General features: G+C 42.4%; 1 protein-coding gene across 7 annotated transcripts in view; it reads right to left on the bottom strand.

The window, feature by feature from the left end:
- Positions 1–27,188, bottom strand: part of mid2 (midline 2) — a 181,357-nt gene that overhangs the window by 92,208 nt on the left and 61,961 nt on the right. For 4 of the 7 annotated variants that reach the window (XM_080900241.1, XM_080900242.1, XM_080900244.1 and 1 more), the window contains one exon: positions 305–1,182. In XM_080900241.1, the coding sequence (XP_080756367.1) occupies positions 305–1,126 (822 nt within the window). In that variant the 5' untranslated portion in view covers positions 1,127–1,182. Of the gene's footprint in view, positions 1–304; positions 1,183–22,043; positions 22,177–22,276; positions 22,846–27,188 lie in introns of those variants that run through there. The other 3 variants (XM_080900239.1, XM_080900245.1, XM_080900240.1) reach the window with 3 other exon arrangements.

Genomic DNA, 27,188 nt, shown 5'->3' with positions numbered 1-27,188 from the left:
TATGATGCAATATTTATGGCAGTGAAAGTTCACAGTCAACAAAATTGCCCATTCCCAAGGCAAGAGTGACCGGATTAATGATTTTATTGTGTAGCAAACTGCAAATAAATGTATTATAATAAATGGTGCATGTTGTATGAGACATCTGTGTTCAGACGAGAACAGCTTTAGCAGTAAATCACAATGTTTTAGTCAAATTAGTTGCAGGTTGTGACTCACCGTACTCCACAAACACAGAAGTGAAAAAACACAAAATCGGGGCAGTGCACTGAAATTGTTGGTGATGACCTTATTAGGGACTAACCTTGAGCTTGTCAAAACGTTCAGTGAGGGAGGACACCTGGTGCTCTCTGTGGCGTCCCACGAGCTTGCAGAGGGCACAAATGAGCTGGTCATCCACCAAGCAGTACATGTTGACCTTCTCGTTCTCATGCTCCAGGCAGGTCAAGCCACGGATGTGGGTGTCTGGCACTGGCTCCACCAAGCGGTGGCTGGTGAAGGGCTTCTTGTTGGGGTGTGTTGCACGCAGGCAGCGGTCACAGTACGATACCTCACATGTGACGCAAGTCTTGACGGCCTCGCGTGGCGGATCCTGCTCACAGAACTGGCAGCTGATCCGTGGATCCATTTTAGCAACAACAGCTGGGCTGTGGTTAGCGTTGGTGTGGTTGATGTGATTGGTGTGGTTGGCGTGCTGGTGGGAGTGGCTGGAAGTGGCCGGGCTGCTACGAGCGCTGCCTCCACTTGTGCCACCGCCGCCGCCAATCGTTCCAGCTATTGTACCGCTAATGGTGGCGGTGTAGGGTCGCTGCGGCTGCAGGCGACGGCTCTCGGTGGGAGAATTGGGGCCGCTAAGGGAGGCCTTTTGAAAGCGGTCAATGATGTTCTGCAACGTCACATTGCGCTTAAGGCCCTCCAGGCCGCGGTGATTCAGCGTGATGACGTAACGACAGGTGGGACACTGAAAGGCAGAAATGGATTCGAGGGGCTTGCTGGTGGAGCAGTGAGACACCAGGATGCGGTGAGCACAGTTAAAGCACAGACTGTGGGCACAAGGCAAGAGCAGAGGATCTTCAAACAACTCCAGGCAGATCGGGCAGGTCAGCTCAGACTCCAGTGTTTCCATCTTCAGTTAAACCAATCTAAAGGTGACATCAAATCCCACGGAAGCTGGCCAATTACCTATGTGGAGAATAAATGAAGATATTATCAGTTAAAAAGGCCTCTAATTAGGAATTATATTTCTTCTTGAGCAAGTGAAGGCAAGATAATTTCACTTCTAAAGCACAGACAATTAAAGCATTTTTTTTTATTTAACAGGTCATAAAGAAATACACACAAGAACACATTCACCCATTTACCCTGAGCTAGCTGTGAGTGGCTTCATGTAAGTTTGACTGAACTGGACAGATTTAGCAAAAACATCACTATTACACACATTTCCATGTGCTGGTAAATATGACCTCCTCTCCTTGCACAACAACTCATTTCCCTCAGTGGAACCTTTGATGCGATTCCTCTCGCAGAGCTATATAAAAAGAGAGAATACAGGCAGAGGCTGACCGAATCAAAAGAACAGGTTAAAATTAATGGAGTGAACAGCAGAGAAAAGGAGAGACAGATGTCCAGCAGCAGAGGACAGAGAAACTTGTAGAAGGACTTTAACACCTTGACACTTTGTAGCTTTTATAGTAAGATCAGCTTGACTTATCAAGCAACAACTTCAAGGAAATTTTAACTTTTAGCGCATGATCGAAGCAGCAAACGGTGAAAACAGCTAAGCAAGAAAATTGATTTCAGATCCTCCTCCTTGTTCTCCAAGCACTTCAAAACTCAGCACCTTGCGGCCTGCCTATCAAGCTGTCTCCCCTGGGTGGCCTTAAAATCACTGACATGAGAAATCACTAATAACCGCCATCCCTCTCTTCCCCCATGGCTCTCTGTCCTTAAAAAGAAACAAGGCAGGCAGCGTGAAACTGCAGCATTAAACCATGCAACCTCAGGAAGCCGACAGTGACAATTTCACTGAGCAAGGTTGTTCCTAATAGACTGCCCTCGTCTCCCCCTGTGGTGTTCTGCAGGTTGTAACTAATTATGATGCTCTAAAACACGCTATGAAGAAAGGTCAGGAATCACAAGGGAGACCAAGTAAGATCTAGACAGATCTACCTTAGTCTTCCTCCAACAATGCAAAAAAAAGGGAGAATGTGTTGTGAATGAAACTCATGAGCACGAGTGTTGACAATAAGCGCTTATCAGTAGTTTCATTGAGTAACGGTGCATTCCGCCTGCTGTTTTTCCTAGAATTCCAGGCTTAATAACTATCACTTGACAAAAGTGACTTTAAGCACAGCCTGCCAAACAGCCTTTTTGAAGCACTGACGGCTCTTTGTCGATTCAAACAATGTTATTTGAAACATGGGGGAATATTTTTTAAAGCCTCATAGATGGTTTGGCACAGTGTAAACTGCAAAAGCTTTACAAAGTATTACACATCCCGTTTGACAAATAAAAGTAGGAGTTCCTCACGTGAGAGATACTAAACCAAGCCGACTGTATTGAAACAATTACATGAATATAAATAAGTTGTTGATGCAAGTTCATGTTCTAAAAGCATGCATTGTGATAAGTGCATTTGTTATGAATGCAACCAGTTAAGCTTGAATGCAGAGGGAAAATAAAGTTCACAGCTTCCTGTCAAAGCATGTTGAATCGAGGAGTGACCTGTGGCCACCCCGGCCCACATGTAACAACATCAATGTGCAAAGACTCTGTTCTAACTTGGTAGGGTTCAATTAGTATAATTTCTACAGAATTGTAAAATTATGAACCATGCGTAATCTCTGGAAATGGCAAAATAGAACAGCTGAAGATGAGCCAAAAAAACAAAAACAAAACAAACTGAAAAAGGGAGCTCAAAGGCTTAAACTCGTTTGCACTCCCGAAAGTCTCCACCTCTTCTGCGGCACCAGAAACAATGCCCCAACACTGAGCTGCGTTGAAAGCAAACATGATTTAAGCAGTTGTTGCAGTGCCTGGGAAAGGCACTCAGATGAAGAAAGCAGTTATATGCATGCAGCTGCTTTGTTACAAAATTCATTATCTGGAAAAGAAATAAATAACTACCCTCAGCCAATCATGCAGATATTATGCTGATAAAAGGCAAAGGGCATTGTGCTTGTGTGCGAATAAGTTGAGCGTGTATGGGAAAATACATTTCAGGTATGAGTCTCTGAGTATGCTGTAGTTACATGTGTACATGCACCTAATATCCTCCTGCAATATTTCACCTTGGCTGTTATTTATCAGGTACTGTATGAGGTTGTTATCGCATCGCCCAGCCGTATCTGGTATAAAGAAAAAGCATGTTTAGCAGCGAGGCACCACTGAGTGCACCAACATAATGTTTGGCTTTGTCATGCCAACAGCAGAACAAATTTATCTCCAGCGTATCAGGTTGATAACAAAAAAGGTAGATTACTGGAAATATCTAGAGAAATGGGATGTAGGGAGAAGGTTATGCAGTGAGGCAAGGACAATTTCCAACTTCCAGAACCTGTTGATGGCAGTGAAGGTTGCTGGCCTCAAATGACAAATGGGACATAAGTCTTTAGCTTTGACGCTATATATAACAGCCAGTTACAAATCACAGCTGACCTTTTTATTTATGATTTGATAGAAATATTAAATATACAAGTTTTACTGCTTTCTACTAGTAATCTTAATTCAGAATAGTTGTAAATAAATTTAAAAGCAGATTAGTTCTGAGAACAGACACGGGGTAAGCAACAGATCAGCTGCACTGACTGTTTCAGTGGTATAAATCAACATCAGGAAACATCAGGGTGCAAACATTCATTAAGTGGCTCTGCACAGACATGCACAGATGATCAGTCACAGCAGATCATCTGCCTCCATCTCGCCATGTACCTAGCATGCACTTCTGTCACACTGTCCTCCTTCACTACACCTCAAACCTCCTCTGAGATCTTTCTCTTTTCCTCCTGGCTGACAGCTCCATATTCTGCATCTTCTTCATCCAGTGTATCCACTATCCCTCCTCTGCACATGTCCAAACCCTCTCAGCCTTACCTCTGTACTTTGTCTCCAAACTGCTCAACCTGAGCCGTCACACTCATTTCTAATCTTGTCCATCCTGCTCACCCCCAGTGAAATTCTTAACACCTTCTACTCGGCCCGCTCAGATTTTGCCTCCTGTCTTATCATATATCAGTATTATCATTAGTAGTAGTATATAATCAATCAGGATAGCTGTTACTGCATTTCATCCTTTTTCATCAGTAGTATTTGACAAATTAAACTAAGGAGAAGTCACACAACAGGCACGGTTCCTTTCTCACTGAAATAAACTACAAGTCACTCTGCAAAGATGCTTTAGGAATGTAAATCTGTCAAGAGAGCTGTATAATAACTAACAAAAGAAAATTGGTTTTCAGATACTAATCAATACTAACAGCAAATCGGATTAGATACTCATTTGCAACAGTATTGACACCAACAGTGTTGCCTTCGCCTCCTCCAGATGATACAGTTTCACACTTCACCACTGCAGACAAGCAGGCACGCGGTCCCTCCTCTCACTAGCAGCTCAAGTAGTAATAAAATGATAATGATAATGCGGGAGCAGCAAACGTTATCAGTCTTGCCTGTCGGTAACATTAATGGATGGTTTTCACTTAACCGGACAAACATTTGTATGTATCTAAAAAGTGCTATGCTCTCTTAAAATCCCATTCTAAAGCTGAGAAAAGTCTACCAGAGCAACTAGAGAGAAGAGGCACTTGCTAAATCTGATTTGATCAGCAACAAAATCTACTGCCGAGTCACCAGAATCAGTCAGACAGCATTATCTAATTTTTACTTAAAAAAAGCCTCTTAATTCTTTTTATTCTTTTCCCCTTTTTTTGGTATAAAAATATTGCGTATTGCACATGTTCCTGGGCATCAGTTTCGACTTTGAAATTCTAGCACCGTGACATCCATAAAACAGAGTCTGAACCCTCAATTATTGAGCACATCAGATCGCATATGAGTGCATGACCATTAAACTGCGTATTTTATCAACATTTAATTCAACTGTTGACTGAATCAGCAGTGTCACTTTATTCCCTGGGACAGAGCTCAGCAGTGTTCCTTATGCTGATGCTAATGTGACTGTGTTTAACGGAGCATGGTGTTATAATTAACACCAAGCTTTAACACACCATCAACAGCCCCATTAAGCTTTAGCTATGTCACTCTGGGGAAACAATGCTGGCTATGATGGGAGTCTCTAAGGGACTCAATTCCTAGCCTCATGGTAAATGCGGCTGCTCTGCAGACAGGCTGGCATACACACACACACACACACACACACACACACACACACACACACACACACACACACACACACACACACACACACACACACACACACACACACACAGATGCACGTACACAAACATCCACAAAATCATAAGCACACAGCCAGAGCTCCACATTTACAAGCACAAACTCTCTCTGTCTTGTTGTCTCTCTTCATCTGCCATTCTTGTTAAGGTGAAGTGTCCCATCTGGAAGGATAACAGCTTGAGCTAGTGCTTCAACAAAAACACTCATATCACAGGCATACACGCACAGTACCGCACAAACCCAAATAAGCACATGTGCACAAAGGCACAAACCTGTTAGGCACTTATCCTGATCTACTACAGTGCGTGTTGTAGCAAAATCTTTTAGTCTTGCTCAGAGCTTTTATTAATGAAGTGAACGAAAAAGAGAAAAAAGAAAAAATGGATGCAACTGATGACTCATTAATCTGCCTAGAGAGATCATTTGATTTAGTATGTGTTTAAAGGCAGACTGAATTTTTCATCTACATATACGTAAAACCTGTTCCCACGCATTCAGATCCAGCGTTCATGTGGGAGAAGACATAACCTGAAAGAAATGCCCCAAAATAGCAACCACTGACATCACGCTCGCTTTATGTCGCGTCATAATCTGACACTAAAACAACAAAGGAGGCTGTTTATTTAAAAGCGCAGGTTTCACACATCAGTATGGAGAGATGACACTTGTGGAACAAAGATGATTATCCTTGTACAAACAATTTACTGGTAAAGACTAAATTGCTCCCCCGTGAACTGTAGCAGCACAGCTGCAGAGCCAAAACGGGAACTTAATGGACACTTGATGATGATGGAACGAAGGGGTAATAGATAAAAACAATCACCACACGTAGACCTTTCCCCTAAGGGCAAAAATGCATATCCACTGCAGCGCTTATAAAGACACAAAGGAAAGGCGCGAGCGAGACAGATGCTAGACATCTATCAAACACTTTCTTTGAGAATGAGAGCAGAATGAGAGACAGATGTGGACACCACAGACGAGCGGTCGTTATTATGTTTATAATGACGCTACTTTCTGGTGTCATTCAAATCTAGCAGAGCGTCACCTCCTTGCAAATATGGAGAGAAAACATGCTAATGACAGATGCAATCAAACATATATTATTTATATGTATATATATATATATATATATATAAATCATAATAAGATGCTCTTCTAGCTCTCGGTTCCTACTCCAGTGCAAGCTGCTTTCACTGATGCAACTGACACACTGTGACAATCTGCAGTGAATCGCCACTTTTCATTGTCAGATTGACAGTGTTTACAGAACCCGCACACCCCCACACAATCCCCCACCTGCACTCCCGCTACTCTCTGTACTATAAGTGTCCCTTGAATCTATCTATCACCAGAGGCTGTTGATCACAGGCTTATCGCAGCGAAAGGAAGCGGAGCAGAAAAATCACATGGTTGAGGTTTGAGGCTCCAGAGAGCAAGACAGCAGTAAACAACAACACCAGGGGTTCAGCGGTCTTCCTTTTGGAAGGGCTTTAGAAAACACATCGTGAGACACTGGCATGTTTATCCCCGTGGGATGCTGGAGAAAAAAAAAGAAAAAAGAAAAGAAACCCACAACATGTGCATGGCAACAATGCTGTCACATCACAAAAAACTTTCCTAATGATTAGAAATGGTTCTCAAAACCCTTTTGCTAATCGCTTATACTGCTTGGAAAAAGAGTAGGAGGGAGAAAAGTTCAAGCTCACTGCAAAGTGGAGGAGGGTGAATAGTTTGATAAGTTACCCATTTGAATTGCATTAGAAGGCTTAGAGTTATATATTATCGTGTGTGGCTGCTTTGACAGACAGGTGGGTGCCTTCGACACGGCATTCTCGGCATCAGCTCGGCTAATCTGACTCAATGACCTGGACCTTTCACCTGTGTTTGTGGTATTAGTGCCTTTTATGGCATTTTAATGCAGCTAGATGATAAATAATGTTTTTGTCTGTGATTCAGTCCACCCAAGAAAATTATACTTTAGTTTTGGAAGGAAAATGAAGAAGGAAAATAGCTTAAACGTGGCACAACAAGGTGGAAGCTTGATCTCTCTCTCTCTCTGGCTCTGCATAGTGCCTTTCTCACGTCAGCAAGGACATTTCATTCATGACTTTTACGGCGTAACCAAATGTCACGCCTGGAGCCAACACGCGTGTTTTTACAGAGAATGACTGGCCTGTTTGTGCGGTGCTAAATCACAAAGCCCCACACACTTTGGCGAGGCTGCACAAATCAGCAGGACGGAAAACAGTAACCCAACATAACACGGCTGTATGACTGCTTTCATTAGTGGCAGTGTTAGCAAACACAACTCTCAGGCCCTTCCCATGGCATTTACCATAATCACCTCAGCTAAGCATTTAAACCAAAACGAAACAGGACTTTGTTTGAGTAGATTCAGTGGAATTCAGTTGCATTAGTGGACTGAAATCCTGACATTTTAGTGGGCAATTAATTTTAACAGGGTTAAAAAATACCCCACGCATAAGACACATGTCACGACCGGTTACTGATGACTTGTGCCAGAAATCAAGAGACTTATTCATTATTTTAGAAAAAGGAAATACGGCAGCTCCAAATGTAAGAGCCCTCAAGTTGACCTGAACACACCAAAACTGTACATATGATTATATAAGTGGGATCAAGCAACACATGCCATGTGCTTCAGTGAGCTTCTTCTTGGGATAATAATAAATATTTAGACCATCAAGTCCAGCCTTCATTTTTATCATGTTTTCATCCCTTCTTCTTCTGACTCTCACTCTTCCGCCCACCTCCACAGGCTCAGTTTTTCCTCTCTCTTCCTCCCTTTCATTCCTGCTTTTTCCTCTCTGCAGCAGACCTCAGGAGCAGGCCGGTTTCATCAAACATGTGATTCCTATTCATAGAATGTAAACAGTAATCCAGCCAAGCTGGTGTTTCCATTTCACATTCAGTACAGTTGAGCAGACGGACTTAAACTTAACCACCTCACTGCTACAGCTGAGACAGCAACGACTCCAGAACAAAATAAATCTACGTCACTTCTCTGTGGGTCTATCCATCCCGACTGGTAAACGTGTTCAGCAAGGAGCCTACATCCACAAAGTGAATACTACACAGCAATTATTTTAATCTCAAAATTTGGCTCAAATGCAAAACCAATATTTTTTATTTGAATCACTTTTTAATTGCTTATCAAGCACCTGACAGGCCTCAAATTCAGCCAGCACAGGGCACCAGTAAGGGCAGTAGCTCACTGCCAGTTAACTTTTCCCATTCCCAGTTTACCAATGTTAGTCCTTTGTTTGAGGAAAATATGCCTGGGACTCAGAGAAGAGGTTATCACAGTTCACCTCACTAACCCTCAGCGGATCTTGTGGAAACTCATTATTAATACCTTATGGAATAAGTCATAATAGTGCCAGCATTTCAGCATAAATTAAGCCGGTAGCATTGAAAAACGGTGTTTAGCTTAGTTATTAATGTGCTTAATGGCATCCAAATTAAGTTGCAGACATTGGTATAATTTGTCATTAGTAACAGCATATACTAATAGCATGTACTGCAGATATAGAACATTTGTCAACACAGCATGTCTTTGTGTGTAGAAGAGGAAGAAATAGGGCTAAAAGGTGAAAATGCGGTATGTTTTTTAATGCAATTTAACTGTTATTTTTCATTTCCTGTTCTTATACACTTTTATCAAACTATTTTATTATCTTTCTTTAGGATTTGTCATTTGTTCACCTACCTGTAGGACAGAGGAATTGGTAGAGCCTGAAACACGCATCGTTAGATTGTAATGTATGGGGTACTTTGACGGACTAGAATAGTCCCATAATGTTAGGAATAAGACACAGGGATACCACAGCCAAATGTTCTTTGCTGGTGTTGTCACAGTCGGGGAATTTGTCATAGTGCTACTGAAGAAGCTAAAACAAGCTTGCATTTTAATCCAAAACATAATCTTTTCCTAAATCCAATCGGTAAGTTTTTTGACCTAAGCCTAACCAGACACGAGTCCTAGATGGGACACAAACACTTGTATTCTGGAATAAAGTCCATTAGTTTAGGCCACTACTACACCATCTGTCTCCTAACGTGGTGTACTTTGTCAATCAGATGCTACACTGAAGTATCAGTGTTTGACTAGTGTTTGTTTTATCCATGTGGTAAAATGCTGGTTAATGTTGACTGGCCTGGGTGCACATGTTTCAGCAGCACTCATTTTCATTACCATATTTGTTTTGCTGTCAGCGGTGCTGATGAGGGCTCTATTGTGTGAAGGACATTTACTGATGCAAGACACTGAAAATAAAACAAACAATCAACTCTTGTGAAGTCCAAGCCTGAGCCAGACTTGCTAATTGGTTTAATGTATTTATACATGAAAGCAGACTGAAATGAGATTTTCACAGAGTTGTGACAGTGAATAGAGCACACCTCCTATCCTTAACTCTCTGCTTAATACTTCTGCCTGTTACAGCTTGGCAGCCTGTGGGTAATAAAGTTAATAGTGTCAGACGTCGTCTCATCAGCTCTCCGAGGCTCTTTTGCTGTGGTAGAGAGCCTTATCAGGCCTCAACACAACACTGGAGCAACCAGGCCCCTGCCTCTCTTCATGCTGCTTCCATTATTCATGTGCATTTGCCCAGGTGAGAACAAACCCAAGGATCAGAAGTTGGCAGAACAGCTTATTAGATATTTAGACGCAGTGGCATGTGGTGAGAGCAAAGACTAAATAGAGAGAGGGAACAGAGATACCACTAACAGTCAACAAAAGCAGAAATATAATAAGTAAGCAGGGTTCAATCCACTCGCAAGTGTTTATGTTGTTAACGACTGACCTTGACAATCAGGCTCATGAGGCAAGAAGCTGGTCTGTCTTATCCTCACTGTGTTATTTAGTTTCAGTACCCTCTTCTCCCCACCTTACTTTAAAAAAACAAAAGTTTTAAATTCTGAAATATACTTTCTTCTCATTTTCAAAGCCAGTTCCCTGGAAACACTGCGAAGGGTTCTGTTTTATCTTTTAGGACTTACCAGCAATCCACAATAATGAATATCTTGGAGTGAAACAATGCCCCATACATGCATTCGTGAAACAAAAATGACGCAAAACGAGTGAATGATTCATAGGCACACAATGCAGAATCCAAGGAAATCTATTGTTCTTCCAAGTTTGTCTGCTAGAAAGCAAACAAACTTGCCTCCGCTGACACTTGACACCAATTCTTCTTCAATTTTTCTATATTTTTATTTGACTCTGTGCGTGTGTATATATGTGCGCAACAGCACAGTGCCAAGTTAATGGCTAACCTTTTACTGGAATTTTCTATAAATATGGTAATTTACTTCACACCGTGTGAAAAAGCAATCTACGCACCACATAAGCGACACTCTGAGTTTGTGAAAAGAGGATCTTTTATGCTGGAAATTGCATTCTTGGCCCCTGTATACCTATATGAGACTGGAAAAACTGTCAAGAAAACAATAGGCCTCTGTATGAAGATTGACGATATATTTGTGAAAAGTTTTCCCATTGTGAAAACAGCTGACAGCTTAAAGCGCATGCTATTTGTGCTCTAAATGAGAAGGATAAGTGATCCGTAAGGTGCCGGCCACTTTATCAACATCTTGTCAAGCTATACCAGTAAATGATGTTATCCGTGCTGTTGTTATTGATTCTAGTAGTCAGATACCCAGGTCAATAAGTCCTGACAGCTTATATGACAGCTTTTGTTCTTAAGAAATCTCTCTAAGGGGAAAAAAATTATACTAATACGCTGTCCTATTGAACTACAATGGATTTGACTACTTGAAAATCACAGTTGGAGCTGCTCTCCTCTTCAAAGTAGTAATTTTGCAAGATAAAAACCAACATTTTTCAGGAGGAGAATAAACTATACCCTTGCAGCTACAGCTACAGATTCTGGCAGTGTGTCATGATAAGACTGAGATAAAGAAACACAAAGCTCCAAACACAAAATGCCTTTCTGGTGAATGTGTGTGTCCTTGTGGTTATGTGTTGCCACATGTGCATGCAGTTTCCTAAATCTGCTGAGACCAGCAGCTGGTGTTCGGTCTTTCAGGCTGTTTGTGGAGCCTGCAAACAGAAGGAAATACATTTATACGCCTGATTCAAAAGGCGTATAAATTCCCAATCTCCCTCGGGAATTTTCTGCCGTTTACATCTGCGCTGTTTACATTCCACCAGATGCTAATGCTAAGCTAGCGTTAGCACAATTGAGCAGCAGCATCAATAACAGCCTGGTAGCACACCCGGACAGTGTCTTTATTGCGGCTGGGGATTTTAACCACGCGGACCTGAAATCTGTACTTCACAATTTCCACCGTAATGTGAAGTGTGCTACCAGAGGAGATAGAACGTTGGACCAGGTGTACACCAACATGGCGAATGCGTACAGAGCCCAGGCTTATCCCCACCTGGGTCTGTCAGACCATCTCTCCCTTCTGCTACACCCAATATACACACAAAAGATCAAGAGCACTGGGATTACAACCAAAACCGTGAGAACATGGCCGCAGGATGCTATTCCGGTGCTTCAGGACTGTTTCCACTGCACAGACTGGGATGTATTCAAGGTGCAGGACACTGACAATCGTGTCGCATTGGACAGTTACACCTCCACTGTCTTGGACTACATCTGTTTCTGTGTGGACAATGTAACAACTTGGAAACGATTCCGTGTGTTCCCTAATAATCCACCCTGGATGACACACGGAGTTCAACAACTTATTCGAACAAGGAACAACGCTTTCAAATCCGGGGACCAGGAGGCATACAGTGCTGCCAGGGCCAACCTGAGAAGAGGCATCAAGACTGCCAAGCAGCAGCACAGGAGGCGTATCGAGGCCAGGTTTGAGAACAACACAAACCCAAGGCAGGTCTGGGAGGGCATCAGGGCTATCACGGACTACAAAAGAAGAACACCATCACCCTCAGCCGACAGTTCTACTCTGGCTGAGGATCTAAATCTCTTTTATGCCCGTTTTGACAGGGAGAACACCGACCCTGTCCTGTCCCCTCTCCCCTCAACCGACCCTGCTCCGGTCCTGAGCACTCATGAGCTGAGGCGTGTGTTCCGGAGCATTAACACCAGGAAGGCGGCCGGGCCGGATGGAGTGCTGGGCCGGGTGCTAAAAGACTGTGCTGCGGACCTGGCGGACGTCTTCACCTCTATATATAACACCTCGTTGTCCTGTTCACTGGTACCATCCTGTTTCAAAGCAGCAACCATCGTTCCCATCCCAAAACAGTCAAATGTCACATGTCTGAACGATTTCAGACCTGTGGCACTCACCCCCATTCCCGCCAAATGCCTGGAGAGACTGGTCATTAAACACATCAGAGCTGCTTTTCCACCATCCCTGGACTCGCACCAGTTTGCATACAGGGAGAACCGGTCAACCGAGGATGCGATCGCCACAGTGCTGCACACATTACTGAAGCACTTGGAACACAGGAACACCTATGCACGGCTCCTCTTTGTAGACTACAGCTCGGCTTTTAATACCATCCGGCCATACAAACTCCGTCCCAAACTCCACCAACTGGGACTTAACTCCTCTCTGTGCAACTGGATTGTGGACTTCCTCACTAACCGTAAACAGAGTGTCAGAGTGGGTAAGAACACCTCTTCCACCCTTGTGGTCAACACCGGTGCCCCTCAGGGGTGTGTTCTGAGCCCTCTGCTATACACTCTCTTCACCCATGACTGTATTTCCTCCTGCGCGTCCAATCTCATTGTTAAGTTTGCAGATGACACTACAGTGCTCGGACTTATATCCAACAATGATGAGACAAACTATAGGACAGAGGTGCAACAACTACAGTCATGGTGCCACGACAATAACTTGGTCTTAAACACCAAAAAGACCAAGGAGATCATTGTAGATTTCCGGAAGAGGGGTCATAACAACCATCTGCCTCTCTTCATTGGCAGTGAGGCGGTGGAGAGGGTGAGCAGTTTTAAATTCTTGGGGGTAACTGTGACCGAGGACCTGTCCTGGGGCAACCATATCACCTCAGTTGTACGGAAGGCCCAACAGCGCCTCTACTACCTGAGGAGACTGCGGAGCACACACATTCCCAGATCTCTGATGTTGAACTTCTACAACTGTGCCATCAGCAGCGTTCTGACGTATGGATTTCTAGTGTGGTTCCCCAGCTGCACCAAGGCCGATCAGCAAGCACTCCAGCGGGTGGTGAAAGAAGCTGGCAGAATTATTGGAACAAGTCTGCCAGAGATCAGTAATATCTTCCCCACTCGCTGTCTGAGGAGGGTGCACAGTATCCTGCGGGACCAACATCACCCTGCGCGCCACCTTTTCCATCTGCTGCCCTCAGGGAGAAGGTACAGGTCTATACAGGCCAGAACATCCAGACTGGCCAACAGCCTGTATCCACAGGCTGTGAGGCTCCTGAACTCTCTGCCCCCCTCTCACGGACAATAACCATATCCAACTTCTTAATAGCAATGAACTGGTCTGCATTGGTGCATCATATCTTTATTCTCTTCCCCCTCCTGCCCCCCCCCCCCCCCCTCTTTCTTAAATAGATAACTATCATATCTGATATCATATCTCACAGTACAATAATATTGAATGGGTTGCATTGTTGTATTTTGTCATGTTTCTCAGGTCTTTGTCTGAATTTCTACGAACATTATTGCTAAGGATTGTCTTATTGCATTGGAGTCACACTGGGTTAAATATGTACACTTGGGTTTTAAGGGGTATTTATTATTTTCTTCTTTTTTTTGGGTTGTATGGAAGCCCCAAACGCAATTTCATTGTTCTTGACAATGACAATAAATAAATAAATACTAAATACTACAGATTGAAGACCTGTTGGAGTTATCTCAGCTGAAACATCTGTAACCCCATCACTTACAGACAGAGCAACTAACCTTTTTTTAAGGATCACTCTTTCTTTCTTTCTTTCTTTCTTTCTTTCTTTCTTTCTTTCTTTCTTTCTTTCTTTCTTTCTTTCTTTCTTTCTTTCTTTCTTTCTTTCTTCCTCCAGTCTCAGTTAGGTGGATGGAAAAAACAGTGTGAAATGGCAAATAGAATGAAGTGCCACCTTTAATGCGACACTGCACGCTGCACTTTGGAGGGCCCTGTTTTCCCAGATGTGCATAAGCTGCATTTATCTAAATGCAAACGGGAAGTTTTTCATGACAGTTAAACTGAGTTACAGTGAGAACAGACTGCGTGAGTCACTTTAGTTCAAAGTCCGTACATTCCCCCAAAACATAATGCATCCTGGAGGGCCATTTGCCAGTTCTACTGTAGTAGATGGTCTCATTAATAAACCAGGAGGTGTCTGTAAAGTGTTACTAGGATGTTCAGTTATTCATGGTTGCTGGGTGTGAGGGAGAAAGAAATATGAACTACAGAAGTGAACCAAAAAATATGAAAAAAAAAAAAAAAAAAAAAAAAAAAACACCCCACAGTGAGGTCAAAAGAAATCAGAACAAAAATAAATCACTCACTCAGAATGAAAACAAAAAGAGCAATAAAGACGGAGAATGGAGAAGGGAGGAGAGGTGGGAGACCTTGCCATGACTGTGACCCCAGGGAGGGGGTTCCTGTCCTCTATCACGCTCTACAAAGTCAGAAGCTTCTATTTATACAGCACTGTAATGTTTGGCATTTCCTTCGAGGGGGAGGTGAATATGAGCCATTGTTTTCCTTGGCTGCCATTCGATTGGCTCAGCATGCTCCATGCATTGAAATGTCAGCAGCTTATAGCTCTATTTGTTTGATTAGCTCTATTTATCACTGATAAGTGATCATTTGTTCATTCTCAAGATGGGAAATCTTATTATTGTTAAGGGTGAAAAGACATGCTGATTGATAGCACAATGAATGAGCCCTGACAGCCGCTTGATAAATTTAGTTTCCTTAATCTCTTGTGAAATATTTATGGGAAGTGTTGTAGGCTGCCAATGTGTATATCACAGCACAACTGTCAAAAGACAGATCTGAGCTCGCTGATTGCAGGAGTACCAACAATGATGTTGCAATGATATGCAACATATAATCATTGCAAACTCACTCGCAGTGCAGAGTAGTCACTCTCAAACTTAAGCAGTCAACTTTGCTCGCAAGAAGGGAAATACTAACACTGGGATTCCGACCTGATCTCACAGAAAGAAAACGGATGTTCAGGAATGTGTGACAGCACTCAAATCTCACATTTACCTCCACCTTACCCTTCCTGGTTTTTAATGAAACCTTAGTAAAACTCCTGGCGAGACTAATGGCTCACTAACTATGTAGCCCGACTGATTTATCACTGGTCCGATATTAACGGCCGCCATTAGCTATTTTGTAAGTATCTGCATTTATAATGACAGATAAAAGAAAACGTTAAAAAAAGACATGGAAAAAACACCCTTCAATCTTGCTATGGGTGTTGACATTCAACAGTTTTTCTAACAAAGGGCAACCTGCAACTTCCTCGTTGCTCCTGGAATGCTACAAACAGCGCAATCTGAGCATCCTGGCAGAGCGTAAACAAGGAAATAAATACTGACACGTAAGAAATGCTTTGTGTTTCTCAAAGAAAAAAAAAAGAAGAAGATATGCTGGCTGATACATCAGATTTTTATACTGCCAAATATAGTAATGGTCTTAAAAATTCTACATTGATCAGGCTCTAATACTGTGCAGATTTTGCAAAAATGAGATCTTAAATAGCTTTATTATAAAAATACAAACACATCTGCTGTGCCAGAACACATTTAAAAACATTAGGTCAGACTCTATAAAAGTCTGTACTATCAATTAGAATAAATAGAAATGAGCCTCGTCTTTCCTGTTGGTTGGACTTGCCTGAGCTAAGATGGAGTTAGTGCTCTAAAGCATTCCGAGTAACTAGTTTGTGAAAACAAAACAACATTCCCTCCTCAGTGTGGCCCCACGAGCAGAGCTGACACAAATCAATAGGTATTTTGTTAAACAATAGCTTTGCCGGCATTTTAAAAAAAGCCAGTCCCCAGGGCACTGCAAACCCACACAAAATAATTGGGAAAGTTAACAATAGCCACTGCTATACCAACACGGAACTGAACCTATGGCCAGGACACGTAAAAATCAGTCAAATAAAATTCCCACTTATAATTATGCTGGCTGTATGTTCAGCTGCAGTGAAGTAACTAGCAGTTTGTAAATAAACCCTTCCCTGCAAACAGTGACAGATAATCTCTTGCAGAGGTTCTAAAGAGCATCAATCATTCCTAAAGAAGTCGTTTAAGTAGGAGGGTGTTCCTTAAAAGCACCTGCTGGGCAGATCACTGTGTATGATAGAATTATGTACGTGTCTATATGTGAGTGCATGAGTCAGTCGTGTTTTTTTCCTCCCTCCTCTAACCCCCTTAACTTTTTGTCTTTGCTCTTTGATCTGTACAGCTACGAACCCTCCCCAGAAACCCCCAAATAACCTCGCGGCTCAAAAATCTTTTTTCACGCCTCCTCCTGTTTACACCTACCTTCTTGATCTTTCTCTTTATAGTTATTCCCTCTCTCCGCCTGCATTTCCATTTCCAATCCCTCTATTTTTATCACAGCGGCATCCGGGCTTGTGCTGCAGAGATTATAGTGTTCATTATTGCAAGCAACACACCTGAGTTAAATGGCCACGAAGTGAAGAGCGCAAGGATTTGTGTTACAAGTTTCCAGAACAATTGGAACAGTTTGAAACAACTTCCAATGCAATGGCACCTGAAACAGTTGCTGTAAAGTTAAGAAAAAAAAATCAAAAGAAAACCAGAAGAACTTTCAAGAACTAGTATCTAGTAACAAATATCTTCCATAATCTACTATAACAGAAAAAAAGACCCAGAAAATCTTCAAAGCATTTTGTTCACATATGACTTTTAACTCCCCCCAGCTCATGTCATTCCCCGGGCAGAAGTCTACACCTTCACAATATCCATAGTTTCTGCTTCCAACAGACAGGAGGTGTGGAACACTTTACCCAATAGACAGGCCTCTTGGGTGGACAGCATGACGTCAGAACTGGGCCCAGATTCTGGATCCTGCTGCCAGCAGGTGAGATCATAGGAAACATCTGTACCAACATAGGCAGCTGACTGTTAACTAGTGTGGATGAAAATTGGCCGCCTCCTCCTCAGCTGTTCTCAGCTGAGCTCTCCTTTTCCAGTTTTGATCTGGTGTTTCTTACACACAGATCAGGTCAACACGACAGGTCACAGTCCCACCCTTGTTTTGTTTAGTCTGCACCACCATGCAACTATATGTAATCTGTAATGTATAAATACAGCACTTGCTTATATCAGAATGTCATTAGTGTTAGTTGAAAAGGTTTGCATTCCTGTTAAGTGACACAGAGACAGAAAAAAATACAAGCATGGACATTGCCAACAGAAAGAGGAATATAAAGACGGGACTTGGCACTTCATGTTACGTACTGCATATAGAATTTGGCACAATACATGTTTACATGTGCGAGCAGCCAGAGGTTTAAGTTCTCTCACCACTCAAGACTTGTTTTGCCCATATTTTCAAGTTTAACTCAAAAGCTCGTAAGCTCAATCTGTTAGCTCTGAGATATTAGTCTGTAAATCATCCACTAAGGCTCGGTTATAGATGAAACGCTTGGAGGTTGGACAAGTCAGTAAAGTATGGGCTGGAGCTCACATAATGATAAGGATGGACAATATATTTGAACTGAAGCTCTGATGGGTTCTTGAATGCAAACTAATTAACGTCTATGATGCCTCCTGCCACAGCATATATACTGATGCTTGCCAGACCAGAGTTAACAAAATGAAGACAGTGGAGTGGAGCACTGAACAGCAGCACACAAGCACACAATTCAGCACTTTACAGAAGTGTGCCCAACACTTGTAGCCACAATTTTGTGATTATGTAACCTTCTATATAGTCATTTTTGTTTCAACAGCACAGTGCACTGTTTTAGATTACCAAGGCTTTTTTCCCCGTGCTAGCACTGCAATACAGAAGCTCCTCTGCCTGTGTTAAGATATAACGTTAACAAAACTATAGTAGAGCACATAGATGGCGCCGCAGGACTTTCATGCTAGCACAAGAATAAAACGGCATTTTGGCCGGGAGAAGAAAGTTAAGCAATGTGGTGCCATGCATGAGTACTCTTTGCTGATCTACATGCAGAGCAAATATATCTGGGAGACAAGCTATGCCTCCCTTGGCAGGGACCTTCATTGCACTGAGTGCACTGAAGAGATCAAAGGAGTCTGGAGACAAAGACAGGAGGCAATCTGTCACACCATACATCCATCCATGCGATGTAGGTCTCAACTCCAAGATTTATTCCACAGATCAATACTATATCACACAGAAACTATTTTCTTTAATGAATGATCCGCAGTCAGACTTGGCAATCTTTTAGTCTCACTCGGTCCCTCTACTCTTTACAACTAATTACCACCACCTTCACATATGCATGGTTAATTTCAATCCCCATCGCCCTCACTGTAGCTACAACTACACAAGTGAGTAATTTTTCCACAAGATTTATCTGGCCTTTGACCAATATGAATAATGTGAAGAAACTGAACAGCTGTACAGTGGGAGAGAGGCAAAGAAAGAACTAGAAATTCTTTGCAACACACATCTTTTTTTGTTATCATTTGATATACAATGATCAACAGCATGCTTCTCTTCTAAAACAATGGGCAGCAGGCCCTGCTAGTTCACCTGTTTTGACACTTTCCATTTAACATAGGTGCTTGTTGCAGATTCCTGTGGTTTTGTTAATGGCACCCTGAAGTGCATTTGATGCTGTGATTATGCTTACTTCAGTGCTACCAACCCATCACTTTTGCACCCATCACAAAAGCATATCCTCTAGGGTGTTATTACTAGTGCAAAATGAACACGCAAAAAGACCTTTAAAAAATCGTAAAGCAATAACTGAAATATATAGCAGGCTATTTAAACCTAAACCTTGTCTGCCTCTACATTAGCCCCAACATTTGTCAATACAAAACTGTTTTCTCAGCTCATTTACTGCGCATATGTGCAAAAACAACACAGCTGAAGGTAGAAACTCAGGAGCACACAGTTTATTAAGCGGGCCATGTCTGCTCGCTAAGATGATTCATTTGAACTGTTTTAGAGAATTAGAGGAATTGCTGTGTTCTAGATTTGTTGCAGAAAGCTGGAACGCTGAAGGGAACAAGAGAGCAGAGGGGATTTTAAAACATCCCAAGTTCAGATGCATGGCTTCACTCCGTATATCCCTCGACTGCACAAAGCTGGCCACCTCTGTGCAGACGCACAAAATGGTACAAGCTACCACTTACTGTCTGTCATGTAGTTCAGATGAAGTTATGTGCTTTAAGGTATATTACTGGCAGCTATACCAACTTCAGATTAACAGGTGGGCTAATTCAAAATCTGATCAAGGTGATCGGGGCTTGACATGCAACTGCTGCAATCTCGAAAATCAAAGGAGACCTAACAGGGCTCATTCTAAACTGATGAACACAAATCTGGTCTCCAATGATTTTTACAGCTTTAGTGACTTTAAAGAAATACCATATAACTCACAAATCACTTGAAATGAAATGAAAAAATGGCCAGAGGACAATCAGAAGTATTTTAGAAATTCAGCACATTAGGAAGTAAGAACAAAGAGAAACACGTCTACTGCTTTATTCTTATATTAAGTGAACTAACCCTCAGCATTGCAGGGGAGGCTCTGGTACCAATATTGTCCATATTTTTTGGCAGCAGCAATGTCGAGCTTTTTCAAATCCAAGACATGACCGTTACGCGACCTAATCCATTAAACCTTGTTGAATGAATCACGCTTGCTGCATCTCCCTTGATCCATTAAATTTAATCTTACAACATGCATCACTGGACAACAAGGCTACCACCTTTCTTTTAATTCTTTTGGCTGCCCACAGTGAATAGACAGAAATGTATACACAACAGCCTAAGCAAAAGAAGCTGATAGAAAGTAAAGCAGGCATAACAGTGAGCTTTGTGATGTAGGTTCCCGTACCGACAGGGAACAACACCCACTTTTTCCTCTGAGATAGAAAGAGTTAGAAGGGGAGAGAAATAATAAGAAGGGAAGGGAGGAAGGAAGAGGGGGAGGGTGATAAAGTGAGAAACAGGAAAACAATCCTAAAGATAGAAAATCAGTCAGGAAAGTGAACACATGGCATTTGAGAGTGTAACTAGCAGCCAGGAGCATTAACTGCATTCTTGTCTGTTTGAGATGGAAGCGTACATGAGTATGCTGATGTGTAATCAGTCTGATGAGCCATGTTGTCTAATGGCAGGAGACAGTCAGCGCCAAGGGTTTAAGAGAAAAAAAAAAGAACTGGGAAAACTTCTGCTAGAGGAATTGCAAAAGCCTGATTGGGTTTCAGCTTTTAGTCCACCCTATTGTGGTTTTGCTTCACGCAAACTGGTGGCATAGGCACAGAGAGGGTGAGTGGAGAGGCAGTGAGTAGCAATCTGGAAAGCAGGATTTGAGATTTAGCACGGAGGGACTGATTCGAGTAAAGGTTGAAGAAAAACAATGCAAACTACTACAGACGTATGACCTGACAGGCACCTATCACATAACAGTAGTTACTTGTTAGTGCTGCAAAACACTTCAGCAGCCTAACAAGAAGCACATTTCCTCATGCTGTCAGCTGAGCTCAGCAGGATTATTAGAAGTCCAGGATAATGTTTGGCATTCAGCACTGCGTGAGATGAACGATATGTAGCGACACTTAAACACAATGTTGTCTGTGTATTTCATCCCAGTTTGTTGGGCTATTAATTTTGGGGCACAAGTTCCCTTCAGTGCTACAGTGGCAGAGATTGGATTTAGCTAAAATGAAAAAGTAAAGGCTTAATTTGTGTAAGTGTAGCACACATATTGCTATCAAAGTATAGAGATTTAAAAAAGAAAAGAAATTCTATTAATGTTAAAAATGTTCTCTTAGCGAGAGTGCTACAAAAATGGCATTTAAAATAGGGGAAAAACTTATTTCAATCGGGTTCATTACTGGTTACCAGAGAGTTCCACAAAATTTTCAAAACAAATCAGGTTGATGTTTCTCGCTTGGATGAATCTCTATTGCTCTGAAAAGCACGAGGATGCAATAAGGACCCCTTGTTTATAGTCTATCATTCACCCCGGGACAAGATAAACTGCAAAAATCTCGAGCGTCTGTGTTTCATGGATACACTACAGCTCGCGAAATGAGCCTATAAAACCCTTTAAATAAACATAACCATAATACAAGACTCTCTGAAGCTGAATCACTCTAATAAACAGTATGCCATCATATGCGCAGCAGGGGTATCCAAACTAAAGCTCGGTTATCTTAAGCTCTGATGGGAGTTAGAGGCACTTTGGAGCACACTACGTAAATGCTTTATTTACCCATCTTTCCCCCTAAATTACCCTCGTAAGCAAAAAATGCCGTTTTAATCTAATGTTAGACCACCAATGAGTGCATACACTGCTGTTGCCTTAACTTGCCACATACACAAATCTGCACGTACAGTATATTATCAGATGGGGACACACGGACGTGGAAGCTTCTGAGAAAACCTGTCCCAGCACTAATGTCTAAGTTTGAGCATTATTACCAGCAGCCTACCTCAGACATGTTCGTGCGCGTATGGCTCGGTTCCATTCAAGAGAAAGCTTACACAAACGCGTAAAGAAAAATCCCATAGATGGCTGGGAAAAGCACCACCGGTTCCCGTTTCTATTTCCGGGCGCTTCTTTCTCCCCCGGCTTGTCTGAGCGTTCCCACAAACCTGAACCCCCACACAGATAGACCGAGTCAGACACCTCTGAGCGCGGAGGGGAGGGGTTTCAGACACCTACCAGCTTTACATGCCCACTTCTCTTTTCTTCTGTCATCTTGAGAGAAGCCCCGAAACGAAAGAAACACAGAAGGGTGGACAGGGAGGGGATGAGCCGAGCCGGGGTATTGAAGAGTACTCCTTCACGTCTGTTCCACAAAGCGCACAGCGCGGCGCAAAGCAAAAACACCAGTCCGGTGCCGTTCAGTCAGTGGGCTGCACCGCTCCGCTGGCGAGAGCTCCCAGGCAATTGGAATATTCAACTTTGGAAAAATGAGAGAGGGAAAGAGAGCGAGACAGAGAGAGAGGGAGAAAGAGAGATGGGAGGGAGGCAGACAATCACAGGAAAGCGGCTCCTCCTACTCGAACAATACAAAAAGCGAAAGGCAGCAGATAGAGGCTTCAGTGCGTTAAGCTGAACAGCTCTGGGCACCAGTAGTAACACGTCTAATAACTAACTGAGTGTGCGCTCCAACGGCAGACCACGCGTCACAGTTTTACACATTTTATTGGATAATCAGATCAAAGCTCGAGTGGGCAACAAACTGTCGATTCAAGAAGCAAACTTACCTGACCAGTAACAGTGGGTCATACATTCAGATCATACACGGGTAATGCACAAATGATGGCATTTTTATTTCCAGCCTGCACGACAACTGAATTAATGCCCACAATCGCGCTTCATTTTTTTTATATATTCTTGAAAATGATGCAACACCGAGTAATAAAAGCAGACCCCAGATATTAAATATCGCGCATCCTTCATTGTTATCAATAAGTAGCGCCAAGTTCGACTGCAAAAAGGCCCAAAGGCAGCAATTAGAATATTCATAGATTTCAAGTTGAGCAAAAGTGGTTCGCGAAAATGGATGTATCACACATTAATTTCCTGGATTAATTACAAGATTGTGTGTGTGTGTGTGTGTGTGATTGTGTGTGTGTGTGTGTGGGGGGGGGGGGGGGGGGGGGGTGTTTGTGAGGCCATCCCAAGAAAAGCCAGTGTTATAACGTGAGTAATACTCCTGCATCATGGTGTGTGTTTCGTGCTTAATTGCATATATCCCATATTGTTATTGCAGCATTGCTTTCGTATTTCTACATCATACACAAGGGAGAAGCACATGCCAAAAATATGCCAGACTATTGCTCTAACTTTGTTCCAAAGAGGTGGGTGTGCTGTCTGTGCCTGCAGGTGTGTGTTGTGCTGCTTTGATGTGTGTGTCTGTGGGCTTGGAAACAATGCAGAGGTTAAGAGGTTCTGCAGACCTTTCCAGCAGGCTGCTCTCTCCTATGTGGTTGCTTCCCTCTGCCAGCTATGTCCTGCACCTGTCTGACCTAACACTGCTTGTAATACCATTTCTTTCCTGTGTGCTGCTCTCTGCATTGTGTCCACACACACTGAGGTTGCCCTATAATGACAGGCACAGGCGAAAACAGAATAATGTAATACTGATGTAAATGTTATTCGGTGCTTTACAAAAGAGAACGCGAGAGAGAGAGACACTACACGCAAAGGATGCAGTGCTTTGAAAAGTTATTTCTACCACTGCAACTGTTTCTCATCTGATTAATGATTAAGACAATACCAACTTTTTTCCCCCAACTGTTATCAAAGGAAGCATGAAGCTAAGTAAGAAGCAACTAAGATTCAAGTCTTACAGTCAGATTTCTGAAATAGGAAAAAACATGTAACAGCTGTCTTCCAGATTAACAGTACAGGGAAAAATCTGTAGCTTTACACAGCAGGAAGGCTGCTTTTGGTAAACAGTATCAGACAAGGTGTGGCCTGACAAGCAGGTGTGTTCTCTGACTGTCAACAAGTGATACCACAATGTGTGTAAGAGCAGGTTTGCTACCCGTCTGTCTACATTAACTATATCTACAAACACAGATGTCCAGCCTTTTCTTGTCTTAATAACAGCTTGCCCCAAAGCCTGTCCTTGTGTCCGCGTCTGGCCAGCGAGTGTCATTCAGCTCATGTGCTCTGCACTATAAGCCAGAGTCTATCCGTCTATCTTGGCTTGATTTTCAACAAGATACTGGATTGTCACAGTGGTGTCAAGGTCCAGGACTAGTCAATGCATATGTATTACTCATATTCATAATACTCCCTCCTGCTGTGTAGTTAAACACCGCCTTTCTGACACAGAATTTGACCGTAATACACAAGCGAGTCCACTTAAAGAAAGCTTTTTTCTGCATGCGGCCATATTTAGAGCATAGGATTGTCACCACGGATCAGATCTGGTTATAGTTTCTGTACAGTCTGTCAGATGATATCAGTCATAGGCCTGTTCTTGCTATAAGGACTGTAAGGTTGATATGAGGTCACTGATGCACACATGCCAACCTGAACCTCCCAACCGTCCCCACCCCTACTCCAACAGACACCTGCGCTTCTGGGGAAAAGATTCTATTTACTTTTATAAATGTGATTATTGCATAATTCCTTTTCACCCTTATCTAAATCCCCTGTATGGGTATATTTGAAATTCATTTTAAAAAAGAAAAAAAAAAACTCTTTCTTGAGCACGTGGTTAGAGACAGCTACAAGTGAATATTAGTTTAATTCCCAGCAGAGGTATTTTGGATTTTAATAGGTCTTTTACCCTTTGAGCCTGACAGAATAGTTGGCTGATTGACTGCACAGACTAAGCCTGGATCCAGCCCCAGGCACCCGTCAGTGCTGTCTTTGCTCACTGACCACATAGACATCTAAATTTTGTGAGAGTGGCAGTCATCTGCACAGAAGGCAGCTTTAGCACTGAGTACTCTAAATGAACTCAGCAATTTGTGGGCTGGAAAGCACTAATGTACAGTTACTTAGAGTGTGTGTAAAGTTATTAATATTTTGTTACAAGCCATTCTCTTGTTTTTCCATGAGCCACTGAGCCTCACTTGCTATTATACCACACTCCCATGTGATTACGGAAACTGTATCAGCAAATATACAACCCCTAGTCCTTCACCAAATATAGATAGCTTGAGGTTGCTATTGCAGTCAGAACACATTTTCTTTGGTGCTTATTGTTGCACCTTTATGATTAGAAGTTTATAGTACATAGTCACATTTGGTCTCCCATGTGCTGCAGCCACCTCTATAACTGCTATGAATGGCATTCCATCGGGGCAAGCAAGGCAGCAGTACTTTCCTTGTGAAATTTAAAAACGGACATCATTTAAAACCAACCAAAGTGAAAGAGATTTGTTGCCTTACATCTCAAATAAATGTTTCTTCCCTAAAGCATTTCATGTTGTCTGTTTGCATCCATCCTTTAAATTACTTCCATCTTGTGGCCACAGTTATTGCCTCCTGAAGTTAGCTTGACTCCGAGCCATTAGACTTTATAGTTTTTGTCATTTTTATGGATGTGTCTGTGCCCCATTAACAAAAGCTGGAACTTTTCTAGTTGAGAGGCAAAATATTTATGTTTATCCTTAGCTGTTTGCATGCAAAATGTGGATGGTTTTAGGCAGAAGACTGACAGGTCACCAGCATACTAGACAAGTTGTCTCTGGCTCTGCTTTCACTGCTATAATCGGTGCATCATTGCACAAAACAGTAGCAAGTAAATCACTGAACTATACTGTGATTAATCAAGAAGTAAGTTTTTCTTACTATCCACATTGGCTAACATGAGTGATGTAGAAGAAATTGTCCCATGAAGAAACATTTAATAACCCCTTTAGCACATTAGCAATAAAAGCCTTAAATGGAGAGAGCAATCATCAACTTTTACCATGTCTGGTTTAATAAAAAAGTTGAACAGACAAGTGCAGGTTCTGCCATCATCAGATTGGCATCTATGAAAAATAACTTGTTGACTGAATTACCAGTTGTTTTGATAAAATGCCGTAAGTTTTCATTCGTATTTTTAGTCCCCCTGTAAAGAGTGAACCTGCCAGGAACGTGTGTGCAGTAAGGTGAATGTGTCCGGGGAGAGTGCTACAAGATGCAGAGAGGGTGTCAGCATATAGGAATACAAGACATCTGGTTCAGTTTATCTCTTTGATGCATGGTCTCTGCTTGCCTTTATGTAAAAATCACTAGATGCTACTGACTGCTATTCATATAACAGCCCCACCTCCACCTACCATCCACATGTGGGTTCTGAGTTTACTTACAGATAGGAGGGAAATTATTGATAACTTTACTGGATATGATTCTGAAATAAAATAGTAAAATGAAAATGACTCAAATACTAGAAATGAATGGCGATGTGGAGCACCTATGGCTATAGTCCTTATTGCAGTGGCCCGGGTGCCTTCAACCAACCCCCATCTCTCCCCATTTTCCTGGCTGCTTTACAATATCCTATCTAAAAAAAAAGGCCCAAATGCCTCATAAATATATTAAATACCAAGTACTTGAATGGAAAAAAAACTTAAATAAAGCAGTGTTTAATTTGAATAGAGCGGATTTTCTCAGAAAATGAAAATTTGTATGAAAAACAAAGTGCCAGTGACAGAATAAGGGCAGGCTAGATGACTGAGGCTGCCTTGGACAGTAAACACACCAACCACTGGAGACTTGGCCTCACTATTGTGCTGCCCTGGCCCATGCATGGGACTTATTGCATATCAAGTTACCATCAGCAGTAGAATTTAACAATGCCTGTGGTGTGTGCGCGTGTGTCTATGTGGGTGTATTGGTGTGTGTGTATGCATGTGCATCAGTTACATGCACACACTTCGAAGTGCACACTTGCATGACAAATCAGCAACACCCTCAAACAGTGTGTGTCCAGAGGAAATGCATCAGCTCTTCTCTTCCTTTCTCTTCCTTTTTCCACTCCCAGCACCACAGCTCATCAGGGACTTATTGTACAGCACCAGCCTGTCTGTGTACTGCAGCAACATGAAGTGATCAGGAGAAACACTCACTCACAGAGACATAAAAACCTTTGTTCCCTTCAAAACATGGGAATCTTTGT

The sequence above is a fragment of the Rhamphochromis sp. 'chilingali' genome (assembly GCF_963969265.1).
Source record: "Rhamphochromis sp. 'chilingali' genome assembly, chromosome: 13".
Taxonomy (NCBI): Eukaryota; Metazoa; Chordata; class Actinopteri; order Cichliformes; family Cichlidae; genus Rhamphochromis; species Rhamphochromis sp. 'chilingali'.
Note: the sequence above shows the minus strand (reverse complement) of the source record. Positions and strands in the feature narration are given on the sequence as shown.